A 26073-nucleotide genomic window follows, 5' to 3' on the forward strand; every position below is an offset into this window, starting at 1 on the left:
GTTGTTAGAGGGAAGACTGCAAAATGTGCATAATTTTATAATAAACATAGGAATTCAAAGGGATTATAGGTTATGCCCTCACATTCTCTTCTTTGCCAAGTTTGAGATGTACTAACCTAAGTTATACTGAGCTGAGCACAACTCAGGAATTCTTATTTAACACATTTAGAACAGGTCACAGTTGGTCTGAGGAATATTATTTAGAATGTCATATAATCTATGTAGAAAGTTTTTAGAACCATATATAATTATTAAGTAACGGGGCCCTAATTTAGGAGCATTATAATATACTGCCCTCAGATCTCCAAGTCATGGGGCTAGCTTGACATTTTTATTGTAAAAATGCATTTTACCTAATTAGCACCCTGGATGTAAATTGGGCTTTAAGCATGTGCCATTGAAGATTTTGAGAAGTTTGGTTGGGTCAGGCATAGGAAAATTCAAAGGTACTTTTCCCAGATGGGAAAGCATGAAACACTTGAGTGGGATATTTGAAAGCAGTTGAATAGAGTATGGAGACAAGGGTGGAATTATGTTGTTGGATGGCTAAGATTAATGTTTTGTATTGAAGCATATGGAGCTGATTACTTCCTGAGGCCAAGGACCTCTTATAGTTAAAAAGATCTAAATCCAAGAAGCCAATTTTGCAGATAGACCCCTGGTGTCTTCCTTAGATTGTGCTCTCTCAGTCCTGTGCAGAGCATTACAGTCCTATAAACATGAAAAGAATTTTTTAAATGATATATAGGCATTAAGACTTAAACTGATTCTGATCACATATGGAAAGTGCACTTTTAAAAGAATCTTTGCTAAAATAAAAGAATTTTTGCTAAACTGAATTTCTGGTTTTGAAATGTTTACTGAGCTATTTGATAGAAATATAGATTTAAATGATTGCAAATTATGCTTTATCCTTCTTACTCTGCCTTTTGGAATGTAAATCTCAAGATGTGTCTGAATTATTTTGTCTCTTCATTATTTTTCCTCCCCTGTTAAATGAAATATTCCTAAATATGTGCCCTTTGTTAGATAGTTTCAAGAAAACCTAGTTAATCTTGAAATGAGATCTCTCCCTAGGAGATATGATGGGATAGAGACAGGTACATGCGCGATTGCAGTTTCGGGTCCACCGGACTCAGTGAAAGCACATAGTCCTTGATGAGGCCGGAAGGGTTAAGCTGAGCTATCATTAGAGCCGTGAAACTGGAATCAGAAGTGAGGTGTGTTCTGAGTTCACTCAGCAGCTCAGATCTTGAATCTTTTTAATGTCAGTGTTGTAGTTGACATCAGTAGTATTCAGTACATAACCCTAAACACTTCCAGCCAGGCTGATTAACTTTTTTGGATGGCTTTGTTTTACATTAAAAAAGCGAGAGCATGTATTTTGTGGGCTGTATTATAATTATTATGACAAAACACTGAATGTTCTGCCCTGGGTGAAGTTTAGAAATGAAGCTTCAGAGAAAGGCTATGCTTGAATAAGACATTGAACAAGGGCTTTGATCATAAGAAATAGAAACTTTAAGAGTCATTGAGTCTCTTCTTGTTTGTCATTGGGAACTTTGCAGCAGCAAGTTTCTAAGTGCTGCTTCAGTCCGTTTTCATACAGTTACTATTCTTCTACCTAACAATTGCTACATTTAGGCACTTGGGCTGTGTTAATTAGTATGACAAATGTAAAATGCTAAATATTTTCTAAAATGTTGAAAAATTAAGTAATGAAGCTGGGCTGCTTTCAGTTGGGTTTTTTGTTTTGTTTTGTTTTGTTTTAGATTTTATTTATTTATTCATGAAAGCAAGAGAGAGAGGGGGAGACTTAGGCTCCCCGCTTGTGGGACTCGATCCCAGGACTCTGGGATCATGACCTGAGCGGAAGGCAGACGCCCAACCATCTTGAGCCATCCAGGCGCCCTTCAGTTGAGTTTTATTTGTGTTTCAGATTGTAGTTTTATACTTCCCATTGACAGCCTGCTGCATAATTTTTGGAACCTAAGATTAGGCTTAAGTAATTACTATTTTTGCTGGAATTTAAAATCTATTTCTGTGTCAGTGATTATTTTTAAAACAAATCAACTTGCAGACTGAAATTCAGTCTACTTTTCTGTTTTAAAGATCAAAGAAAGTGTTACGTCTCCCTAAGTTTTGTTGACAAGTTTCTTTAGCCTTTGCAGTTAGCAAAAGGCAGCTCTTTCTGAAGGTATATAATTTTTCAGATTGTATGGTAGTCAAGCCCAGTATTTCAGAGACATAGCTTCTTAAGTGTAGATTTTCCCATGATACATAAATACTCATTAAAACACTTTGTCTTGGGGTACCTGACTGGCTCAGTCAATAGGGCATGCAACTCTTGATCTTCTGATTGTGCGTTTGAGCCTTACATTGGGTGTAAAGATTACTTGAAAAACAAACAAACAAAACTCTTCTCTTTTTACTCTGTCTCCATCCCACTTAACAGAAACGGAAAGTGAAAATGAATTTCGTCCTTTGGATGAAAGGATAGATGAATTTCACCCCAAAGCAACAAGAACCCTCTTCATCGGCAACCTTGAAAAAACCACTACTTACCATGACCTTCGCAACATCTTCCAGCGCTTTGGAGAAATTGTGGTATGTTGCTTTTTACACTAAAAACAGTTTTAGATCTTTGTCATAAAACATAAAGCAGAGTACAGAGTGTATAGCAGAGTACAGAGTGTATTTGGAAAGATGATATTTAGATGGTGTAGTGAATATGTTTCTCATTTGCCTTATGTGTTTTTTACTCCTGCTAAAAGATGACCCAGCAAAACTATTCTGTGTGTGTGTGTAAAACTGTGTAAGAGATCTTTGTCTTTATTTTGTTTACATGCATATTTTTCTGTCCATTTTCTTACTTTTCTTTGTCCATGGGGTGCTGTTCAGTGCCATCTCTAGTCCTGTGGGTTGGAAGGAAAATAAGAGAAAATGTGTTTGTAAGAAAGAAGCAGAAGCTTAGTGTGTGAGTATTGTGTTCTCACAGTGCACATCAGACTACCTTGGGGATTACTGGAACGTGGATGTCATGCCGGAAGCTCAGTTCTATTTTGAAATTTTAATTAGAATCACTTTTTATATTATGCAAGTCATTGTTAAATTTAGGAATTTGGAGGGTTTTTCTGTTCCTCGTGACTCAAATCCTCGTGACTCAAGTTTTGAGTCACTTTCTAATGAAAATAGTTTGGTTACAGCTTTGTACCCTTGGGATACATATACTATTTTGTTTTGTGTTTGAAAAAGTAGGAAAATTATTTCTGTCTCCCCTAGATTTTTTCTGTATTAATAACAGCAAAGAAATTGCTGTGTAACTTTGGACTTAGGAGAGTAAAAAAATGTGCTGGGTAGAGAAAACATTTGTTAATCTTTCAGGGGTGGGTGTGTGTGCGTGTGCATGCTGCATGCATCCATTCTGTCCATCCAGCTGTTCGGCCTTATTTACACACTGCTGTTGTAAGCAAAAATCTTATTTGTTTAGTGGTGTAATCTGGAGAATAAAACATTTGTGCTTGTAGCTGATCTAAACCTCATCTTATGGGGAGAGTAGGAGTGAGAGAGAAGTGGTTGGTAGAAAGTCAAAAAACAGATTCTGTAAGTATTCTGTACAGAATTCTGTAAATATATATTTAGAGAAACAGCAAAACATACATTTTCCTTTCTTTTTCAATTTAAGTTCTTTTATCATATACTCTAATTCCAGCTATACTGCCCGCTGAGATGAGTGACCTGGAGTTCACCTGCCTGTGTGGGCTCCAGCTTTTTTTGTCTTTAGACAGTGATCTAGTATTCAATCTGCTGATTGGGGGGCGCCTGGGTGGCTCAGTCATTAAGCAGCTGTCCTTGGCTGAGGTCATGATCCTCAGGGTCCTTGGGCTCCCTGCTCGGCGGGAAGTCTGCTTCTCCCTCTCCCACTCCCCCTGCTTCTTCTGTTCTCTCTCTCTAGCTCTCTCTCTCTGTCAAATAAGTAAATAAAAATTTTTTTTTTTTAAGATTTTTATTTATTTATTTGACAGACAGAGATCACAAGTAGGCAGAGAGGCAGGCAGAGAAAGAGGAAGAAGCAGGCTCTCTGCCGAGCAGAGAGCCCGATGCGGGGCTTGATCCCAAGACCCTGGGATCATGACCTGAGCTGAAGGCAGAGGCTTTAACCCACTGAGCCACCCAGGTGCCCCAATAAATAAAATCTTAAAAAAAAATTTTCCTGATTGGCATTTATGAGTCAGTTCATAATTGGGTTTTTGTTTGTTTTTTAAGATTTTATTTATTTATTTGACAGACAGAGATCACAAGTAGGCAGGGAGGCAGGCAGAAAGAGAGAGGAAGGGAAGCAGGCTCCCGGCTGAGCAGGGATCCCGATGCAGGTCTCATCCAAGGACCCTGGGATCACGATCTTAGCCCAAGGCAGAGGCTTTAACCCACTGCTGAGCCACCCAGGCGCCCTGAGTCAGTTCATAATTGATAAAAACTTTCAGACCTACTTTGGAGTGTGGCTGCTACTTTGTATTTTGGGGCAGTATAATAAGTTGTATTTGGACACAGATAAATTTTCATCGACAGGGTTGCTGAAAATGGAGTGATTATTGTGTTTTAAAAGCCATGCTTCTCAGTAAGTTGGCCACATCAGCATTCTGTTTGAAAACCACATCTCACCATGTTTGCAGTTGCTCACGAGAGTAGCTGTTTTAATGACACACAAGCTCTGGGGAAATGGTCTGCTGCTTATCAATAACAGATTATGCTATAGCTAGAAGAACCTATGTGTGATTCGACCCACCAGTATTCGTTGGAGACCGTTTCTCTTAAATGGAGTTAATCCTGGGTTTTTACTTTCTACATTATGGTGAAAATCAGCTCCTCCTTACCATTACTTAAGTAGAACTATTTTGAATATAAATTACTGCTTTAAAAAAATTTTTTTATTTGTTTATTTGACAGAGAGAGGGAGAGAGACAGCAAGAGAGGGAACACAAGCAGGGGGAGTGGGAGAGGGAGAAACCAGTTACCCGATGAGCAGGGAGCCCCATGTGGGGTTTAATCCCAGGACTCTGGGATCATGACCTGAGCCGAAAGCAGACGCTTAACAACTGAGCCACTCAGGTGCCCCTAAATTACTGCTTTTTTTTTTTTCTAAGACTCCTCTAACAGCTCTTTAAGTGCATTATTCATTTTGTTCTATTTCAGCTTTTGATTATTGGCTTATGACCCCTAAGAGGCTTAGATCATCGCAATACTTTAGATTGTGATTTACAGAATACTTTAGATAGTCACCATATGGGTCATTATTGTTCTTAAGTACAAGTTTTGCCTCTCTGGACCATGTTCATGTTGTAAGTAAGCCAAATTTTTATACCACCTTGTCTTTGTAGGCAGGACCAGAACCATCAGGTGTGAGTACAGGTTTCAAACATTCCAAAGAGATGGGGCTAGGGGCGCCTGGCTGGCTCGTTGAAAAAGCATGGGGCTCTTGATCTTAGGGTTTCGAGTTTGAGCCCCATGTTGGGTATAGAGATCACTTAAAAATAAACAAACTTAAATAAAGAGATGGGGTTTTACCTTTATAGAGTGCTTCTTTAATCTAGGGATGGTGTTCAGTAACAACTTCACAAAATAGTTCAGGTATTTATGTATTGATTGATTTTGGATGTGAGAGGTTATTGCCATACATATTAGTCACCAGGCTTGGTATGGTTAGATACACTGGTGGGACAAGTCTTCTAATTTAGGATTGCGAATTTTAAATCACTTTTTGAAAACTTGATTTCTTTACCATTTTTACTCTTCTCAGGTATTATATTTTCAGTGGCCTGCCCCTAGTAAGGATTTTAGATTATGCAGAAGGGAATTACAGTTGACCCTTGAATAGCATGGGTTTTAACTGCTTGGATCCACTTATATGTGGACTTTTTTCCTTATGATTTTCTTTTCTTTTTTTTTTTTTTAAAGATTTTATTTATTTTTTTATTTGACAGACAGAGATTACAAGTAGGCAGAAAGGCAGGCGGAGAGAGAGAGGAGGAAGCAGGCTCCCTGCTGAGCAGAGAGCCCGATGCGGGCCTCGATCCCAGGACCCTGAGATCATGACTTGAGCCGAAGGCAGTGGCTTAACCCACTGAGCCACCCAGGCGCCCTCCTTATGATTTTCTTAATAACATTCTCTTGAGCTTACTTTAAGAGTACAGTAATAATCATATATACAAAATATGTGTTAATTGTGTTATCTGCAAGGCATCTGGTCAGCAGTAGGCTGCGAGTAGTTCAGTTTTGGGGGAGTCAGTAGTTGTAGGTGGATTTTCAGCTGCCTTGTGGGTTGGCACCTAGGTACCCCCCACAACACCCCCACTACCCCATTGTTGTTCAAGGGTCAACTTGTATTTCTTAGGTTTTTATTAAATAGGCTGCCTTTTCTTTATTACTCTTCTCTGTGTTGTTCCAGTGTTTAGTATATGTACCACTAAGTCAAGCACAAACTTTTCTGTATTCATAAATGTCTCCTGACACAGGTATTGTGGATTTAAAATTTTGAGTTTGCAGTTTTTCTTTTGCAAAGAGCTTCGCATAGGAAGGTTTTCATGTTGTGACTAAAGAATGCTGTGCATGTAGTCTTGGCTATTTACAGTTGCTTTACGATGTACAGTTTTAACTAAGAAAATGATTTTGGGGAATATGACTGTTTTTGAGAAATATGCACTTCATCTGGGTTTGGGTTATTCTGATTTTTTTCTGTTGGCATGTCACTAAGAGGGTGCTTATTGGTTTTTTCAGGATATTGATATTAAGAAAGTAAACGGAGTTCCTCAGTATGCGTTCTTGCAATACTGTGATATTGCCAGCGTTTGTAAGGCTATTAAGAAGATGGATGGGGAGTACCTTGGAAATAACCGCCTCAAGGTAAAGGACTTTGCATAAGTTATTATACTGTTAGGATTTGTTATGATTTAGAGGTTTTTTGTTTGTATGATTATTTAAAATTGCAGTATAGCTAGATAACCATAAAGGTGATATATTGCTTTGCATCCTCATCATCTTATACTGTAAACTGAATTAGGGGCGTCTGGGTGGCTCAGTCGTTGGGCGTCTGCCTTTGGCTCAGGTCGTGATCTTGGTGTCCTGGCATCGAGCCCCACATCGGGGCTCCCTGCCCCGTGGGGAACCTGCTTCTCCCTCTCCCACTCCCCCTGCTTATGTTCCCCTCTCTCGCTGTGTCTCTTTCTGTCAAGTAAATGAAATCTTTAAAAAATAAAAATAAACTGAAAATTAATACTTGCTGGGATGCCTGCCTGGCTCAGTCTATAGAGCATGTGACTCTTGATTTCAGGATTGTAAGTTCAGGGTTCAGGTCCCATGATGGGTGTTAGAGATTACTTAAAAAATAGAATTTTGGGGCACCTGAGTGGCATACTGGGTTTTGAGTGTCTGACTCCTGGTTTCTGCTCAGGTCATGATCTCACGGTTGTGAGATCCAGCCCCAAGTAGGGCTCTGTTAGCATGGAGTCTGCTTGAGACTCCCTCTCCTCCTGCCCCCCGGCCCTAAAGAAATAAATAAATATTTTTTTAAAAAAAGTTGAGAGAGAGAGCACAACCTGGGGGCACGGAGCAGGAGAAGCAGGCTCCCCGCTGAGCAGGAATCCAGACAGGAGACTCCATTCCTGGACCCTGGGATCATGACTTGAGCTGAAGGCAGATGCTTAACTGACTGAGCCATCCAGGTGCCCCATAAATAAATAAATCTTTAAAAAAATAAATAAATAAAATTGGGGGTGGGTGGGCAGGAAGCCAAGTGCCTGGAGTCCATAAATTAAAATCTGGTGAATAAATACTTGCTCAGCCTGGCAGAATTAGTTTTATATAAATTTTTATTTGATTTTAACCAGATGGTTGCCCTTTGGGATGATGGTCTATAAGATTCCTACAGAAGGCAGGTTTTTTTTCTTAGAATTCTGTAGTTGAATAATTGGTGATTTTACTAATAGAAATTTCACCTCTCCTGTCCAGCTGGGATTTGGAAAAAGCATGCCCACAAACTGTGTGTGGTTAGACGGGCTTTCTTCAAACGTGTCGGATCAGTATTTAACACGACATTTCTGCCGATATGGGCCTGTGGTAAAGGTAGGTGGGAGGTTTTGGTATTGGTGTCTGACTCCCTGTTCTCAGATTCTGTCTGTCAGCCCGAAGTTTTAGTGTTGACATTTTCTTTTCTTTAGTAACTCATAACTTGTCATAGAAGGACAACTGTATCTATTAGCTTATGATATGAGGAAGTATTTTGGAAAACTATTTTGAACTGGCCAAGATGATTAATTTTTGAAACTAATTTGCATAATACTGGTAAATAGAATGTTTCTTAGGGGTTTTTATAATTTTATCTCATTAAAATTAGTCTAATTATCTAATTATTTACATTCGCACTAATACGTAATTAGATTTCATTTAAGAAAAAAAGAAGATGACTTTAAAGGGGCAGTGGGGACAAGAGTACACACATCTAACTGATGTTGGTAATGTACGTACCTGCGCCAGCAGGAGGGTCTCTGGACCCCATTCCCGTACGTGAAAGGAGAGCTTTGAACTCCTTGGAAGCAGATTCACACTGTGGTGGGCATGGCGCATAATATCAGCATTTCTTTTGATGTAGCTTTTGTTGTTCAGAGAAATGCACCATAAAGACGGCTAGCGTAAATAAAACATCCAGCTTTAAGAATTCTACTTATAACCAGAATTCACTGAAATTTATTATTTATTTTATTTTATAAATGTATCTAATTTATTCTTCTAGAATAAACAGTATATAAATATGTTTTTTCTTGGCATTGTCCTTGAGACTTAAGATTTCTTGGGATTGACACTGAGTCTAATGGATGAGGCTCTTACTTGGTTTTTGTTTTGCTTTTGTTTTTGTTTTTGTTTTTTATAGGTGGTGTTTGACCGCTTAAAAGGCATGGCTCTGGTTCTCTACAATGAAATTGAATATGCACAAGCAGCTGTAAAAGAGACCAAGGGGAGGAAGATCGGCGGGAATAAAATTAAGGTGTGCAGAGAGACTTTCAGCAGCATCACACCCAGATCCCACCCTGTTACTAAAGCATTGTGTAGTTGCCCGGCAGGGCCAGGGGTTTACAGGATGTGCACTGTATGGCCTGTTTTGTTGTTGTTGTTGTTGTTGTTGTTTTTGTTTTGTTTTGTTTTGTTTTAAAGATTTTATTTATTTATTTGACAGGCAGAGATCACAAGTAGACAAAGAGGCAGGCAGAGAGAGAGGGAGGAGGAAGCAGGCTCCTCGCTGAGCAGAGAGCACGATGCTCAATCCCAGGACCCTGGGATCATGACCTGAGCCGAAGGCAGAGGCTTTAACCCACTGAGCCACCCAGGCGCCCCTGTATGGCCTGTTTTTAAAGGAACTATTACTATTTGTATACTTGGCTCCTTGAGGCCACAGGGCCATTAACCACAGAATTTTCCCTGAAAATCATGTCATTCAAGCAAATGTGCTTCTTTACACCCAGGTTCTTGGTGCAGGCTGGCCCACATTCACCTGTGGGTATCTGCACACCTGGGAGCTCGAAGTGTCACTCATTCCAGCTTCTCGAATGATCCTTTCTTCCTCTCCTTCTCTCCTAAAGAGTGGGTAACCACTGAACAGTCGATCTTTTGTCTGCTGTTTTGTTTAAAAACCTCTGTTCATGATAACTTGAAGGGGTTTATGCACTTAATACCTATAATGGTTAAATTGGAACGAGTCTTTTGAAATGAGATCTTGATAGAGGATGGGTACCGTCGGCTTAAGTGACTAAGGCCCAGCTGTGAGGGAAGTTTGAATGTTCTTCCATATTTCACTTTAGGTTCTAACCGTGGTTCCAGCAAATTTGCAACACAGTCTCATTATTTGGCAACCTAGAATCTCCATAGGTGTTGTTTCAGTTTTCCATTTTGCCTTTTCCACTCCTTCAGTATGGGTTCTGGAGGTTTAAATTATAGTTCTTTATCAAGAATTCTGTTGAATTTGAGAGAGATTTCATATTATCAACATACAGTTTCAGTTAGAACTGTTTCACTTAGTTGAGACAGATTGTTCTTACTTGAAGTTTATCCAGAGGGCTATGTTGGGAAGGATTTTCAAATTCAGTAATGCTTTCCATCTTGAAACCTGAAACTTGAATCAAACACCTTCTGTTCTTTCTTTTTAAGGTGGATTTTGCAAATCGAGAAAGTCAGCTGGCGTTTTATCACTGTATGGAAAAATCTGGTCAAGATATCAGAGACTTTTATGAAATGTTAGCAGAAAGAAGGTATGTATTTTTTTTTTCCCAAGTAAGAAGGTGTTTATTTTAAACCTATCATCATAGCTTGAATTTTAAAATTTCAAATATATCAAATTTAGATGGGATTAACTTTTATTTTTCACTTGCCCCCTTTTCAGAAGATTTTATTTATTTATTTGACAGAGACACAGCTAGAGAGGGAACACAAGCAGGGGGAGTGAGAGAGACAGAAGCAGGCTTCCACTGAGCAGGGAACCCGATGTGGGGCTCAATCCCAGGACTCATTTGGGGTCATGACCTAAGTTGAAAGCAGACACTAAACGACTGAGCCACCCAGGCACCCCTCACCCCTTTTATCTACACTTACCCCCCCGCCCCAAATCTTTCATTTTATCCCCTCATACACAAACACAGGTTTATTTTTATGAATCCAGTTTTCATGTGGCTCATGAGATTTAGGTTAAGCTAAATACATTTCTCACTGAATGCTGCTGGAATTTGAAAGTTACTGTTTTGCTAGATTATAACTTTATATACAAATCATCCTGCTTAACAGTTTTAAATTAAATATGATAACATGTTGAAGGGCACTGCAAACTGTTAAGTGCCTTGTATATTTAGTAATGACAACATTCAGATTATAACTGTACGTGTACTCAGACTGTTAGTCAGAAAATAATTGAGGGGCCTCTGGGTGGCTCATTCAGTTGAATGTCTGACTCTTCTTGATCTTTGTTTAGGTCTTGATCTCAGTCAGGGTCATGAGTTCGGGCCCCTCATTAGGCTCCACACTAGGCATGGAGCCTTAATTTGTTTTAATTGAAAAGATTATCGGGAGCTTTCTTTGTTTTAAATTTGAATCTTCTGTGGGGGTGCCTAGGTGGCTTAGCTGCTTTCGGCTCAGGTCATGATCCCAGTGTCCTGGGATCGAGCCCCATGGCAGGCTCCTTGCTCAGCAGGGAGCCTGCTCCTCTCTCTCCCACTCCCTTGCTTGTGTTCCCTCTCACTATCTATCTGTCAAATAAATAAATAAAATCTTTAAAAAAAATTTTTTTTTAAAGATTTTATTTATTTGACAGACAGAAATCACAAGTAGGCAGAGAGGCAGGCAGAGAGAGAGAGGAGGAAGCAGGCTCCCTGCTAAGCAGAGAGCCCTATGCGGGGCTTGGTCCCAGGACCCTGAGATCATGACCTGAGCTGAAGGCAGAGGCTTTAACCCACTGAGCCACCCAGGCGCCCCTTTTGAAAAATTATTGAGTCTTCTAAATAATTTGTGAATAAGTGAGCCAAAGCATATTTAAATTGGTAACTTTAGCCATGTAAAAAATAAACCTTATTTCCTCTTGTTAATTTTTTTTTGGGTCATGGTAATATTTGATTTTTTCTTTTCCTGCTTGTAGGAAACATTGCAGTTTTGAATCATGTTAGGTCTTATAGTTTGAACCAGGCTATCTCTATTAGCTTAAAACTGTCCCCAAACTGGTGGTTGACTCTTTTCTGGACTGAATATATTAAAACCCCTTAACAGAGTGTCATCAAGTGCTTCAATAGCCAATCACATTTGAAAGTGGAAGCTATCATCCACATGATCAAGCTGTTTGCCTAGGCACGCCTCCGTGATTAAGTCTTCTGGAATGTCACCACTGGATCTCTACCCCTGTTCATGTGTTACAAGGCTGTGTGTGAAAAATGCCTTTAGACACTCTAGTTTAAGTATGAAAGGGGGGTCTACAGGAAGTATTTGTGAGATCCTGATCAGTTGCCAGAAACCTGTAGAATTACTGCCTGTTCTTTGCACTTTATTTCTGTTTTAGTCATAGAAGGGGTATGTGTATATATGTGTGTGTGTGTGTGTGTGTGTATATACACACACACACACATATTTTTTTTGAGTCCTTTCCTTGTGGAATATTGTACGACAGACATTGAATATTGGGAAAGTTGTTTTTTTTTTTTTTTTTTTTTAATTTATTTTTAAAGATTTTATTTTTAACTAATCTCTACACCTGAATGTGGAAGTGAACTTAGAACCCCCAGGGCAGAAATTGCATGCTCTACCAACTGAGCCAGTCAGGTGGCCCTGGGGAGGGTTTTTTTTTTTTTTTTTTTAATTGTTTTTGCTTTGTTTTGTCTTTTAAGATTTTGTTTAGTTATTTGACACACAGAGAGAGAGCACTAGCAGCAGGAGTGGTGGGCAGAGAGAGAGGGAGAAGTGGGCTCTCTGCCGATCAGAGAGTCGGATGTGGGGCTCAATCCCAGGACCCTGGCATCATGACCTGAGCTGAAGGCAGATACTTAATTGAGCCCCATAGGCACCCTCCCATACACTTACTATGTTCAGAAAGTTTCCTTTTGGGGCGCCTGGGTGGCTCAGTGGGTTAAGCCACTGCCTTCGGCTCAGGTCATGATCTCAGGGTCCTGGGATCGAGTCCCACATCGGGCTCTCTGCTCAGCAGGGAGCCTGCTTCCTTCTCTCTCTCTCTGCCTGCCTCTCAGTGTACTTGTAATTTCTCTCTGTCAAATAAATAAATAAAATCTTTAAAAAAAAAAAAAAAAGAAAGTTTCCTTTTATTCCTCCTTTGATGAGGGTTTTTTCTTTTTCTTTTTTTGAAAATCATGAAAGGGCCCTGGATTATCAGTTAAAATTATGTTTTTTCTTTATTAATATGGTAGATAATGTTGATTGAACTTTGTATTTGAACCACTCTGCATTCTTATTTTAAAAAATATTTAATATATATATTATGTATATAATATATATTTTAAAAGTATTTAATAATGCAATACTGATTTAATGAAAGTTTTTTAAGTGGGTTATGAAGCAGTAGGTATAGTATGACTCAGTTTTATAAAACAAAAGCACATGTGTGCACATATATGCAAAGAAAAAAGACTGAAAAGATTTGTATACACATACACACACATAGACTACATATATGTTTATACACATACAGAAATTTATGTATAGCAGCATTTGTATCTATTTCAAGGTGTTTAGATTATTAGTGATTTTTTCTAAAGATTTTATTTATTTATTTGAGAGAGAGAGTGTGAGAGCTTGAGAGGGGAGGTCAGAGGGAGAAGCAGACTCCCATGGAGCTGGGAGCCTGATGCAGGACACATCCCAGAACTCCGGGATCATGACCCAAGCCAAAGGCTTAACTAACTGAGCCACCCAGGTACTATAGTGATTTTTTTTTCTTAAATTATTATTAACATGTATTATTTGTTGCAGGGGTGCAGGTCTGTGACTCATCAGTCTTACACAATAATACACAGTGCTCACCACAACACATACCCTGGAGTGGTTTTTAATTTTTTTAATTTTTATTTTTATTAAAGATTTTACTTACCCACTTAGAGAGAGAGAGACAGTGAGAGAGAGCACAGGCAGGGAGGAGAGGGAGAAGCAGGCTCCCCACCAAGCAGGGAGCCCGATATGGGGCTCGATCCTTGGACCTTGGGACCACAACTGGAGCTGAGCTGAAGGCAGACGCCCAACCGACTGAGCCACCCAGGCACCCCTGGGGTGGTTTTTTAAAATGAAAAATGTACCCCATAGTCCAGTTCCCAAAAGCTTGAACTACTAAGGATTTGATAGTTTTTTGCTAGTAGATGAATCCACAGCCCTCTAGCTGGAAAGTTAGTTTTGATACAAGGCTTTCCTGTGTCAGCTTGTGTATATGTGTGTGAGAGAGAGTGCATGTGCATATGTTGGAGAATATGTGGGTCTGTAGATAGAGGAAAACATTTTCCATCCTGGCTCCCCAAGTAGCAGTTTGAAGTCACTGTTAACATTTTAAGTGCTGGGGCACCTGTGGCTCAGTCATTAAGTGGCTGCCTTTAGCTCAGGTCATGATCCCAGGGTCCTGGGATCGAGCCCTGCATCAGGCTCCCTGCTCAGAGGGAAGTCTGCTTCCCCCTCTGCCCACCCCCCCTGCTTGTGTTCCCTCTCTCACTGTCTCTCTGTCAAATAAATAAATAAAATCTTAAAAATAAATAAATAAACCAAAACCTTCCATTCAAAAAAAAAAACATTTTAAGTGCTTATAGGAAGCCTTCTCCTTAAGCTAGTGGAAAGTTTGTTGGTGTTCTAGTGGCACCGAAGACATAAAACATCCATTAGAATCTTCTGTGCATACATTAAATATTTTTCAAAGACTAGTGTCTTGTGAGGGTTGGATAATGCTGTGTGGGTGTTCCTTTTTTTTTTTTTTTTTTTTTTTTTAATTAACACTTAAATTCACTCGTTTTACTGATGATCTGCCTCTGGCTTTGTTCTTTGGTTCTTACTCGTGGTTACTTATCCCTGCTGAGGGGAGTTTATCTCCTAATGTAGGAAGCAGGCGGATGTGGGACCTAACTCTGACTCAGTTTTGCCCCATTTCGTTTCGGATGGCAGTGCTCACAGAATGCATTCCTTGCAGTAGAACTTGAGGATCTTTGCCCTTTCTGTAGAGTGGAAGGAAGTCATCCCACTGAATAGTTAATGCAGGAATGAAAAAAATGCTTCCCCTCTAATGATAGCTTAGCTCGGGAATACAGGACCAGTTTGCATAGGGCACTGCAGTTTAAAAGTACCTTTTCATTTATTCCCTCAAATACTGTGTCAGAGAGGTAGGGTGGTTACTCTTCTCCTGTGTTACCTTCGGTGGGAACTGAAGATTGATGACTTCCTGATAAGGTCACAGGCTAAGACGTTGGGCTAGAGATCAGCCCAGTGCTCCTACCTGCTAGTGCATTGAGCTTTATACTTGACCAAAATGATTCTCAAGGTGAATTTATAGGATCCGATCCTATTATGCTTTAGGTGAATTTCCCACCTACTTAGGGGAGTTGGGATATCGCACAGTCATGTGAAAAGAGTTCTCTCAAAACCTGGCTTTTCCAGGTTCTTTGGAGACCCTTTTTGTCCAAGGTATGAGTGTGCAGTTGTACTCTCCTGCTTGTCTTGAATTCTTTGAAGGCAGGAACATTCATTTCTTTAGGTGGTCGGGAGCCCTGCAAAATATGTCCAAAATCAATTATTCACACGTATGCCTTTGATTTATGTAACTTCGTATTTTTGGATGTAGTTTTATTTAGTTTGATTAATCTAAAACCTACTGGAGAGTGCTTTTATAGTATGATTTAAAGCCTACTGTTTTAACGTGGGCAGTGAGCCAGTGACTATTCTAGGTGTCTCAATCACTTTATATTAGAAAGCATACAGTGTGTTTACCTTTATGTATGAAAACGTGCTTCCTTGGAGTTTGAATTTACATTGGTGATTAATTAAATTAGCCAAATTCCATGCCTTATAACATTTATTTTAAGGTAGCTGGTCATTGTTTAGGCAAAGAATCTGATTCCTCTGAAACTTCAGAAAGATCATCTTCAATCCAGTTAAACAAAATGATACAGATATACTGTAATGTTCTCTTTGGACCGAGAAATTCTGTGTGAGTTCATGGAATAATGTGTTATTGTTGTTCCCAGTGTCTGAATGTTGTCTTAGATGCTTCATCTAAGAGAACATTCTTGGAGAGTGGGCTAGCACACCACCTAGGAGTAGCTTTGACATATTTTTCTAAGGTTCATTTTTTCAGCAGTTACTTCAGTGCCTCCTATGAGCCAAACACTGTTACAGGAAGACCCCAAAAAAGCTAATGACTTTAGGGGCTTAAATTTTGGATTTTTTTTATGTTTCAGTAAGCCACTTGTGACAGTACTGCATAGAATGTATGACTTGCTTGAGGGAACAGAAATAGAGGGTGAGGGCACCTGGAGGGCTCAGTGGGTTAAGCCTTTGCCTTTGGCTCAGGTCGTGATCTCAAGGTCCTTAGATCAAGTCCCGCATTAGGCTCTCTGTCAGCTTATGATCTCTGTCTGTCAAATAAATAAATAAAATCTTAAAAAAAAAAAAAGAACTGGAGGGTGAACAAGAGTGAAAGAATTGATCTCTGTTATGGGTGAATTTTTATCTGTCATACATGTTCTTTTTTTTTTTTTTTTTTTTTAAGATTTTATTTATTTATTTGACAGAGAGAAATCACAAGTAGATGGAGAGGCAGGCAGAGAGAGAGAGAGGGAAGCAGGCTCCCTGCTGAGCAGAGAGCCCGATGCGGGACTCGATCCCAGGACCCTGAGATCATGACCTGAGCCGAAGGCAGCGGCTTAACCCACTGAGCCACCCAGGCGCCCCTCTGTCATACATGTTCTTGTGTGTACATTTAATCCTATCTTGAATGCCTCCGGATTGGTCACTATTAAAGAAAACTATGGTGAATTCCTTTACAGTTGAGGAATCCTCTCACAAAGCTTGTGTTCAGTTGGTGGCTTGGGGAAAAGTAACATTCCTGAAGGTCAAGTATGTGCCTCACACTATGTCAGGAAAGTTCTTAAAACTGGTATCTTATTTAATCCTCTTAAGAGCCTTATGAGGAAAGGTTACCACTGTTTTACAAGTGAGGAGACAGCTCAGGGAGACTGGCCTGCCCCGTTTTTTTGTTTTTTAATTGCGAATTGAGAAAATGCACTATTATCAGTATCATATGGGTCACGTTAGGTAGGAGGATTTCAGTTAAATTATTCTCGTTATTTCCCAATAATGCATTTGTTTCCCAAGCTGTGGTAAGAATATCTTTTTTTTTTTTTTTTTAAGATTTTATTTATTTATTTGACAGAGAGAGATCACAAGTAGGCAGAGAGAGAGAGAGGAGGAAGCAGGCTCCCTGCTGAGCAGAGAGCCTGATGCGGGGCTCGATCCCAGGACCCTGGGATTATGACCTGAGCCGAAGGCAGTGGCTTAAACACTGAGCCACCCAGGTGCCCCAAGAATATCTTTTGATAGAAAAGTAATTATGAGAGACTTAGAAATGTGGGGATGTGATATTGGTTACTAGTGCTCATTAGAAGTCATGACACCTCAACCAAAGGAATGGCAAGGGCTGAAGTGCTGTCCAGTAGAAACATAATGCAAACTAAATTTGTGGTTTTAAATTTCCTAGTCAACACAGTAAAAAAATGAAAAGGTAAAATTAATTTTATTCAACTCAGTATTTCTAAAGTAATATTTCAACATATATTCAAGCTAAATAAATTACTGAAGTATTTCTTTTTTCTTTCTTTCTTTTTTTTTTTTTTTTTTAATCTACCAAGTTCAGTGTGTATTCTGTATTCACATCTCAAATTTCAGGTTCTCAATAGCCATGCATAGAGTTTGGCTGCAGATGGTATTGGATGGTCCGCGTCTAACTAAAGAGTAAACAATGGCAAAGTTTGTTTGTTTTTTTTAAGATTGTATTTATTTGAGAGAGCGAGGGGCTGGGGGAGTGGCAGAGGGAGAGTTGGGGAAGCAGACTCTCTGCTGAGCAGGGAGCCCCATGTGCTCGATCCTAGGACTCTGTAATCTAATGTGTATATTTAACGTGTCAGTGACAAGAAAACACAAAAGACTAATGCATTCTTTTTCATATTTGGTAGAGAGGAACGAAGGGGATCTTACGACTATAGCCAAGATCGTACATATTATGAGAATGTTCGTACTCCAGGCGCCTATCCTGAGGATTCCAGACGGGACTATCCAGCCCGAGGGCGAGAATTTTATTCAGAATGGGAAACTTACCAAGGAGACTACTATGAATCACGCTACTATGACGATCCTCGTGAGTACAGGGATTACAGAAGTGACCCTTATGAACAAGACATTCGGGAGTACAGTTACCGGCAAAGGGAACGAGAGCGGGAACGTGAAAGGTTTGAGTCTGACCGGGACAGAGACCACGAGAGGAGGCCGATGGAGCGCAGTCAGAGCCCAGTGCACTTGCGGCGCCCACAGAGTCCTGGAGCATCCCCTTCACAGTCGGAGCGGCTGCCGAGTGATTCTGAAAGGAGGATTTACAGCCGATCCTCAGACCGGAGTGGGAGCTGTAGCTCACTTTCTCCTCCAAGATACGATAAACTTGACAAATCTCGCTTGGAACGTTATAGTAAAAATGAGAAGACAGATAAAGAAAGGACTTTTGATCCTGAGAGAGTGGAAAGAGAGAGACGCTTAATAAGGAAGGAAAAAGTGGAAAAGGACAAAACCGAAAAGCAGAAACGAAAAGGTAAAATTCATTCCCCTAGTTCTCAGTCTTCAGAGACAGACCAAGAAAATGAGAGAGAACAGAGCCCTGAAAAATCAAGGAGTTCTAATAAACTGAGCAGAGAGAAAGCTGACAAAGAAGGAATAGCAAAAAACCGCCTGGAGCTCATGCCCTGTGTGGTTTTGACTCGAGTGAAAGAGAAAGAGGGGAAAGTTATTGACCACACTCCTTTGGAAAAGCTGAAAGCCAAGCTTGATAATGACACTGCCAAGTCTTCTGCCCTAGATCAGAAACTCCAGGTCTGTCAGACGGAGCCTGCTAAGTCTGACTTGTCTAAATTGGAATCTGTTCGAATGAAAGTGCCAAAGGAAAAGGGACTGTCAAGCCACATAGAGGTGGTAGATAAGGAAGGTAGGCTTAAGCCCAGGAAGCACCTAAAACCAGAGCAGACTGCCGACGGGGTCAGCGCTGCAGATTTGGAAAAACTGGAAGCAAGGAAGAGGCGTTTCGCCGATTCCAATCTGAAAGCAGAAAGGCAAAAATCCGAAGTCAAGAAAAGTAGTCCAGAGATGGAAGACGCTCGGGTACTTTTAAAAAAGCAGCCTGACTTATCATCTAGAGATGTCATTCTGCTGAGGGAAGGAGAATCAGAAAGAAAGCCCGTGAGGAAAGAAATTCTTAAACGAGAATCTAAAAAACTCAAACTAGACAGACTTAATGCTGTTCCCAGCCCCAAAGACTGTCAGGAGCTTGCCAGTGTTTCTGCCGGGACTGGCTCGAGGCCCACCTCAGACCTGCAAGCGAGGCTGGGAGAACTGGTGTGCGAATCTGTGGAAAATCAAGAAATCCAGTCCAAAAAACCCATTCCCTCAAAACCACAACTCAAACAGCTGCAGTTAGTAGATGATCAAGGACCAGAGAGAGAAGATATTAGGAAAAACTATTGCAGTCTTCGCGATGAGACACTTGAATGTAAATCAGGCCAAGAGAAACCACAGTCAGTAAATACTGAAGAAAAAATTGGCATTGATATTGATCACACGCAGAGTTACCGAAAACAAATGGAGCAGAGTCGTAGAAAACAGCAGATGGAGATGGAAATTGCCAAGTCTGAGAAGTTCGGCAGTCCTAAAAAAGATGTAGATGAATATGAAAGACGGAGTCTGGTTCACGAGGTGGGCAAACCCCCCCAAGATGTCACAGATGACTCTCCTCCCAGCAAAAAGAAAAGGATGGACCACGTTGATTTTGATATCTGCACCAAGAGAGAGAGGAATTACAGGAGTTCACGCCAAATCAGTGAAGACTCCGAAAGGACTGGCGGCTCTCCCAGTATCCGGCATGGTTCCTTCCACGAGGAGGACGACCCTGTGGGCTCCCCGAGGCTCATGTCAGTAAAAGGGTCTCCTAAAGTAGATGAAAAAGGTCTCCCCTATTCTAACATAACAGTCAGAGAAGAGTCCTTAAAGTTTAATCCTTATGATTCTAGCAGGAGAGAACAGATGGCAGACATGGCCAAAATAAAGCTCTCTGTCTTGAGTTCTGAAGATGAACTAAATCGGTGGGATTCTCAAATGAAACAGGATGCCAGCAGATTGGACGTGAGTTTCCCGAACAGCATAATTAAGAGAGACAGCCTTCGAAAGAGGAGTATACGTGACTTGGAACCTGGTGAGGTGCCTTCTGATTCTGATGAAGATGGTGAGCACAAGCCCCACTCCCCCAGAGCCTCTGCTTTATATGAGAGCTCTCGGCTGTCTTTTTTATTGAGGGACAGAGAAGATAAACTGCGTGAGCGAGATGAAAGACTCTCCAGTTCTTTAGAAAGGAACAAATTTTATTCTTTTGCACTGGATAAGACAATCACACCAGACACCAAGGCTTTGCTCGAGAGAGCTAAATCGCTGTCTTCATCTCGAGAAGAAAATTGGTCTTTTCTTGATTGGGACTCCCGTTTTGCTAATTTTCGAAACAACAAAGATAAAGAAAAGGTTGACTCTGCCCCAAGACCTATTCCGTCCTGGTACATGAAAAAGAAAAAAATTCGGACTGATTCAGAAGGAAAAATGGATGACAAAAAAGATGATCATAAAGAAGAAGAACAGGAAAGACAAGAATTATTTGCATCTCGTTTTTTACACAGCTCGATCTTCGAACAAGATTCCAAGCGACTGCAGCATCTAGAGAGAAAAGATGAAGACTCAGACTTCATTTCTGGTAGGTTGTATGGGCGGCAGACATCCGATGGCGCAAACAGCACAGCCGATTTGATCCAAGAGCCCGTAGTTCTTTTCCATAGCAGATTTATGGAACTCACGCGAATGCAACAGAAAGAAAAGGAAAAAGACCAAAAACCCAAAGAGGTTGAGAAACAGGAAGATAGCGAGGATCATCCCGAGACCCCAGAACCGGCTTCTGAGAATAAGGAGGCAGAACTGAAGACTCCCCCTCCGACTGGGCCTCCTGCCGTCACGGCTGCAGCTCCAGAGTCAGCCTCGTCGTCCCTGGAGAAGACGACAGCCAGTGAAAAAGCAGGGGAGGTGCCACTGGAGACAGAAGAGAAACCCAGGGAGCTGGCCTCCACCTCAGAAGAAGCAAAGCCCGTGTCTGAGCAGGCGGCCACCACGGTGCAGCAACCCGAACAGGCCGACCTGCCCTCAGGAGCGGACACCAGGAAAGACGCTGCTGGGCCTCCCTCGGCTGCGGAAGAGGGCTCTACCGCCGACCCGCTGCCTTACCTGGACACCAAGCCTCCGACTCCCGGGGCCTCGTTTTCCCAGGCGGAGGTCCCCGCAGATCCAGAACCGGATAGTGCCCAGCCGCCTTCCAAACCGACCCAGAAGCCTGAGGAAGCCGATGAGCCAAAAGTGGAAAAGCCAAACTCCGCTGCTGACGTTGAACCTAATGCAAATCAGAAAGCTGAAGTTGTCCCCGAGGTTCAGCCTCAAGCTTCTGAAGATGTTGAGGTTGAGCCTCCGGTGGCTACAAAAGATAAAAGGCCAAACAAAAGCAAGCGTTCCAAGACCCCTGTCCAGGCCGCCGCGGCAAGTACTGTGGAGAAGCCGGTCACCAGGAAGAGCGAGCGCATAGACCGGGAGAAACTCAAGCGGTCCAGTTCTCCTCGGGGAGAAGCCCAGAAGCTTCTAGAGTTGAAGATGGAGGCAGAGAAGATTACCAGGACGGCCTCTAAAAACTCAGCCGCCGACACGGAACACCCTGAACCAAGTCTGCCCCTCAGCCGAACAAGGCGCCGGAACGTGAGGAGTGTCTATGCGACCATGGCTGACCACGAGAGCCGCTCTCCTGTCAAGGAGCCCACGGAGCAGCCACGAGTGACCAGGAAGAGACTGGAGCGAGAGCTGCAGGAGGCCGCGGCGGTCCCCACCACCCCGAGGAGGGGGAGGCCTCCGAAAACACGCCGCCGTGCTGAAGAAGAGGAGGAGACCGAGGTGAAAGAACCAGTTGAGACCGTCAGACCAGCCGAGGGATGGAGGTCCCCACGAGCCCAAAAGTCAGGAGCTGCTGGCGGCCCACAAGGCAAAAGGGGAAAAAATGAGCCAAAAGTAGATGCTGAACGTCTGGAAGCTGCAGCTGAGGTGAGTCCCCAAGTAAACGTGAAAGAAAACACAAAAGCCAAAGCTGATAAAGAAGAAGCAGGAGGTGAACAAAAACGTGACAAAAAGGAACTTAGCACAGACAAAAATGCACCAGAAGTCCCTGCAGTTGAAGTGGTGGAGAAAAAAACAGCACCTGAAAAAAACTCCAAGTCCAAGAGAGGAAGATCTCGAAACTCCAGGTCGGCAGCGGACAAGGCTGCAAATCTGAAAAACGTGGACACCAGCGTCAGTCCGAGTGCGGCGGCAGGCTCCGGGGGGCTGGCGGCGGACAAGGAAGCGGCGGTGGCCTCTGGCCCCGCCGAGAAGAGCGAGAGTCCGCAGAAGGAAGGGAGTTCATCATCCCAGCTGAGCAGTGGTCCAGCCCCTCCGGACACGGCAGCGGAGGAGAAGGAAGGAGTGTCGGCCTCTGCGCCTTCCCCGGAAGCCAACCAGTTAGCCAAGCAGATGGAGCTGGAGCAGGCTGTGGAGAACATCGCAAAGCTCACCGAAAGCGCCGCCGCAGCCTTCAAGGCGGCGGCCGCAGATGCACCAGAGGGTCTCTCCACCGAGGACGGGGACAAGCCGGCACACCAGGCCAGTGAGACAGAACTGGCTGCAGCCATTGGCTCCATCATCAATGACATTTCTGGGGAGGCAGAGAGCTTCCCAGCAGCTGCACCTTACCCTGCAGAATCCCAGACAGATCTGCAGCCTCGCTCTCAGGCGCCGCAGCCCCCTGGGGAAGGAATGGAGCCCGAGACCAATGAGGCCGTGTCTGGCCTCCTGGAGACCGAAGCTCCTACAGAATCTTCTGGGCCACCAGCCAGTGTCCCTGACCCCTCAGCAGGCCCAGCAGACACCAAGGAAGCTGGGGGGAATAGTGGCGAAACCTCCCAGCCAGTGCCAGAAGCCAGAGGACCAAAAGAAGCAGAAGTCCCTCTTGCTCGGAAAGAGAAAGGGCGCCAGAAGACAAGTCGGTCACGTCGCAAACGGAATACAAATAAGAAAACAGGGGGCAGTACAGAGACCCAGGTCGCCGAACCTGACCAAGTACAAAGCAAGAGTCCCGCTACAGCTGAGGGGACCGCGGTGCCACCCCCAGAAACTCCACAGGAAGAGCAGCAGAGAGAAAAGCCCCAGTCTGCTTCACCCGAGTCCTGTGCTTCCGACCCAAGCAAGACTCCTCCGTCCATCGAGAATCTGTCCCAGGAGAGCAGCGTTGAAGCAAAGACTCCCACCAGAGCGCCTGTGCCCCCGGCCCTTCCCCCTCCCTCCCAGCCCGCACCAGTGGAGGAGGAGCCACAAGCCAGATTCAAGGTGCATTCCATCATCGAAAGTGACCCCGTGACCCCACCCAGTGACTCAAGCACACCCACCCCCACGGTCCCTTTGGTAACTGCAGCAAAGCTCCCACCCCCTGTTGCCTCTGGTGGTGTGCCACACCCGAGTCCCCCTCCTAAGGTCACGGAGTGGATCACCAGGCAGGAGGAGCCTCGGGCTCAGTCCACCTCATCTCCGGCTCTTCCCCCAGACACAAAAGCTTCTGACATTGACACCAGCTCCAGTACGCTGAGAAAGATCCTCATGGACCCCAAATACGTCTCTGCCACTGGCATCACTTCCACGAGTGTCACCACTGCCATTGCGGAGCCTGTCAGCGCTGCCCCTTGCCTGCATGAGGTGCCACCCCCGCCTCCAGTTGAGCCTAAAAAGCCACTTGTAGAAGAAAAACCAGCAGCTCCAGTACCCAACACCTCTGACACGCAGGCCCCAGAGGTTCCAGTAGCGGCTGAAAAGGAAAAGGTGGCTCCAGTCATCGCTCCCAAAATCACTTCTGTAATTAGCCGGATGCCCGTGAGCATTGATCTGGAGAACTCGCAGAAGATAACTCTGGCAAAACCAGCTCCGCAAACCCTGACTGGTCTGGTGAGTGCTCTGACGGGCCTGGTGAACGTCTCCTTGGTCCCAGTGAACGCCCTGACCGGCCCCGTGAACGCCCTGAAGGGCCCCGTGAAGGGCTCGGTGGCCACGCTGAAGGGTTTGGTGAACACTCCTGCGGGTCCCGTGAACGTCCTCAAGGGGCCGGTGAATGTTCTCACGGGGCCAGTGAACGTTCTCACTGCTCCGGTGAATGCCGCCGTGGGCGCGGTGAATGCCGCCGCGGGCACGGTCAACGCCACTGTGGGCACCGTGAACGCCACCGCCGGCGCCATGAATGCAGGCGCCGTGACCGTCACAGCGGGGGCAGTGACTGCTGCATCTGGCAGTGCGACCGCCACTACAACAGGCACAGTGACGGTGGCAGGTGCAGTGATCACACCGTCGGCAAAGTGCAAACCCAGAGCCAGCACTAATGAGAACAGTCGGTTTCACCCGGGGTCTATGTCTGTGATCGACGACCGCCCGGCAGACACAGGCTCTGGTGCCGGGCTGCGTGTGAACACGTCTGAAGGGGTCGTGCTCCTGAGCTACTCGGGGCAGAAGACTGAAGGCCCGCAGCGGATAAGCGCCAAGATCAGCCAGATCCCCCCGGCCAGTGCCATGGACATCGAATTCCAACAGTCAGTGTCCAAGTCCCAGGTCAAGCCTGATTCTGTCACCCCGTCACAGCCTTCGCCCAAAGGCCCCCAGGCTCCTTCGGGCTATGCCAATGTGGCCACTCACTCTACTCTGGTACTGACGGCCCAGACGTATAACGCATCTCCTGTGATTTCATCCGTGAAGGCAGACCGTCCGTCCTTGGAGAAGCCCGAGCCCATTCATCTCTCTGTGTCCACACCTGTCACCCAGGGGGGCACAGTGAAGGTTCTCACCCAGGGCATAAACACGCCCCCAGTGCTGGTTCACAACCAGCTGGTCCTCACCCCGAGCATAGTCACCACTAATAAAAAGCTTGCTGACCCTGTCACCCTCAAAATAGAGACCAAGGTCCTCCAGCCAGCGAATCTGGGGTCCGCCCTCAATCCCCACCACCCTCCTGCTCTGCCCAGCAAACTGCCTGCAGAAGTGAACCACGTTGCCTCGGGGCCCAGTACCCCGACAGATCGAACGGTCACCCACTTGGCAGCCACAAAGCCAGATGCACACTCTCCTCGGCCCAGCGGGCCGGCGCCGGCCCCGTTCCCGAGAACGTGCCACCCCAGCAGCACCGCGTCCGCCGCGCTCTCCACGAACGCCACGGTCATGCTGGCTGCGGGCATTCCCGTGCCTCAGTTCATCTCCAGTATACACCCGGAGCAGTCTGTCATCATGCCGCCCCACAGCATCACCCAGACCGTGTCCCTGAGCCACCTGTCCCAGGGCGAGGTGAGAATGAACACTCCCGCGCTACCCAGCATCACGTACAGCATCCGGCCGGAGACCCTTCACTCTCCGCGGGCCCCTCTGCAGCCCCAGCAGATAGAGGTCAGGGCCCCGCAGCGCGCGGGCACACCGCAGCCGGCCGCAGCTGGCGTGCCGGCCCTGGCCCCCCAGCACCCTCCCGAGGAGGAAGTGCATTACCACCTCCCTGTCGCTCGAGCTGCGGCCCCCGTGCAGTCTGAGGTGCTGGTCATGCAGTCCGAGTACCGCCTGCACCCCTACACCGTGCCCCGGGACGTGAGGATCATGGTACATCCGCACGTGACGGCGGTCAGCGAGCAGCCCCGGGCGGCCGACGGGGTGGTGAAGGTGCCACCGGCCAGCAAGGTCCCACAGCAGCCTGGGAAGGACACCACCAAGACGGCGGAAGCCAAGGCAGCCACAGCCCCTGCCCCGGCCCCCGCCCCCCACGGGGAGGCCCGCATCCTCACGGTCACCCCCAGCAACCAGCTGCAGGGGCTGCCTCTGACCCCGCCTGTGGTGGTGACCCACGGCGTGCAGATCGTGCACTCCAGTGGGGAGCTGTTCCAGGAGTACAGATACGGAGATATCCGCACCTACCACGGCCCTGCTCAGCTCACGCACACTCAGTTTCCTGCCGCTGCCTCCATCGGTCTACCTCCTCGGACCAAGGCTCCCGCTCAGGTAAGTGCCACACAGCAGCCGTCCTCCCTGTGGTGGTTGAGTTGCCGGCACCATTCCAGACACGTGGTGCCCTTTCTGTGAGTTTAAAGAGGTGCTTCTGAAACTGCAGGGTTCGGGAATCCGATCACCATGCAG

At 44.6% G+C, this 26073-nt stretch overlaps 1 protein-coding gene across 3 annotated transcripts in view; it reads left to right on the top strand.

Annotated features, from left to right (window-relative positions):
* Nucleotides 1-26073, top strand: part of SPEN (spen family transcriptional repressor) — a 99668-nt gene that overhangs the window by 70362 nt on the left and 3233 nt on the right. For all 3 annotated transcript variants that reach the window (XM_082685427.1, XM_082685429.1, XM_082685428.1), the window contains 6 exons: nucleotides 2456-2607; nucleotides 6775-6900; nucleotides 8005-8118; nucleotides 8924-9037; nucleotides 10195-10295; nucleotides 17733-25938. In XM_082685427.1, coding sequence (XP_082541553.1) covers nucleotides 2456-2607; nucleotides 6775-6900; nucleotides 8005-8118; nucleotides 8924-9037; nucleotides 10195-10295; nucleotides 17733-25938 — 8813 coding nt within the window. The remainder of the gene's footprint in view (nucleotides 1-2455; nucleotides 2608-6774; nucleotides 6901-8004; nucleotides 8119-8923; nucleotides 9038-10194; nucleotides 10296-17732; nucleotides 25939-26073) is intronic.

Source organism: Mustela nivalis (assembly GCF_964662115.1).
Source record: "Mustela nivalis genome assembly, chromosome: 10".
Classification (NCBI taxonomy): domain Eukaryota; kingdom Metazoa; phylum Chordata; class Mammalia; order Carnivora; family Mustelidae; genus Mustela; species Mustela nivalis.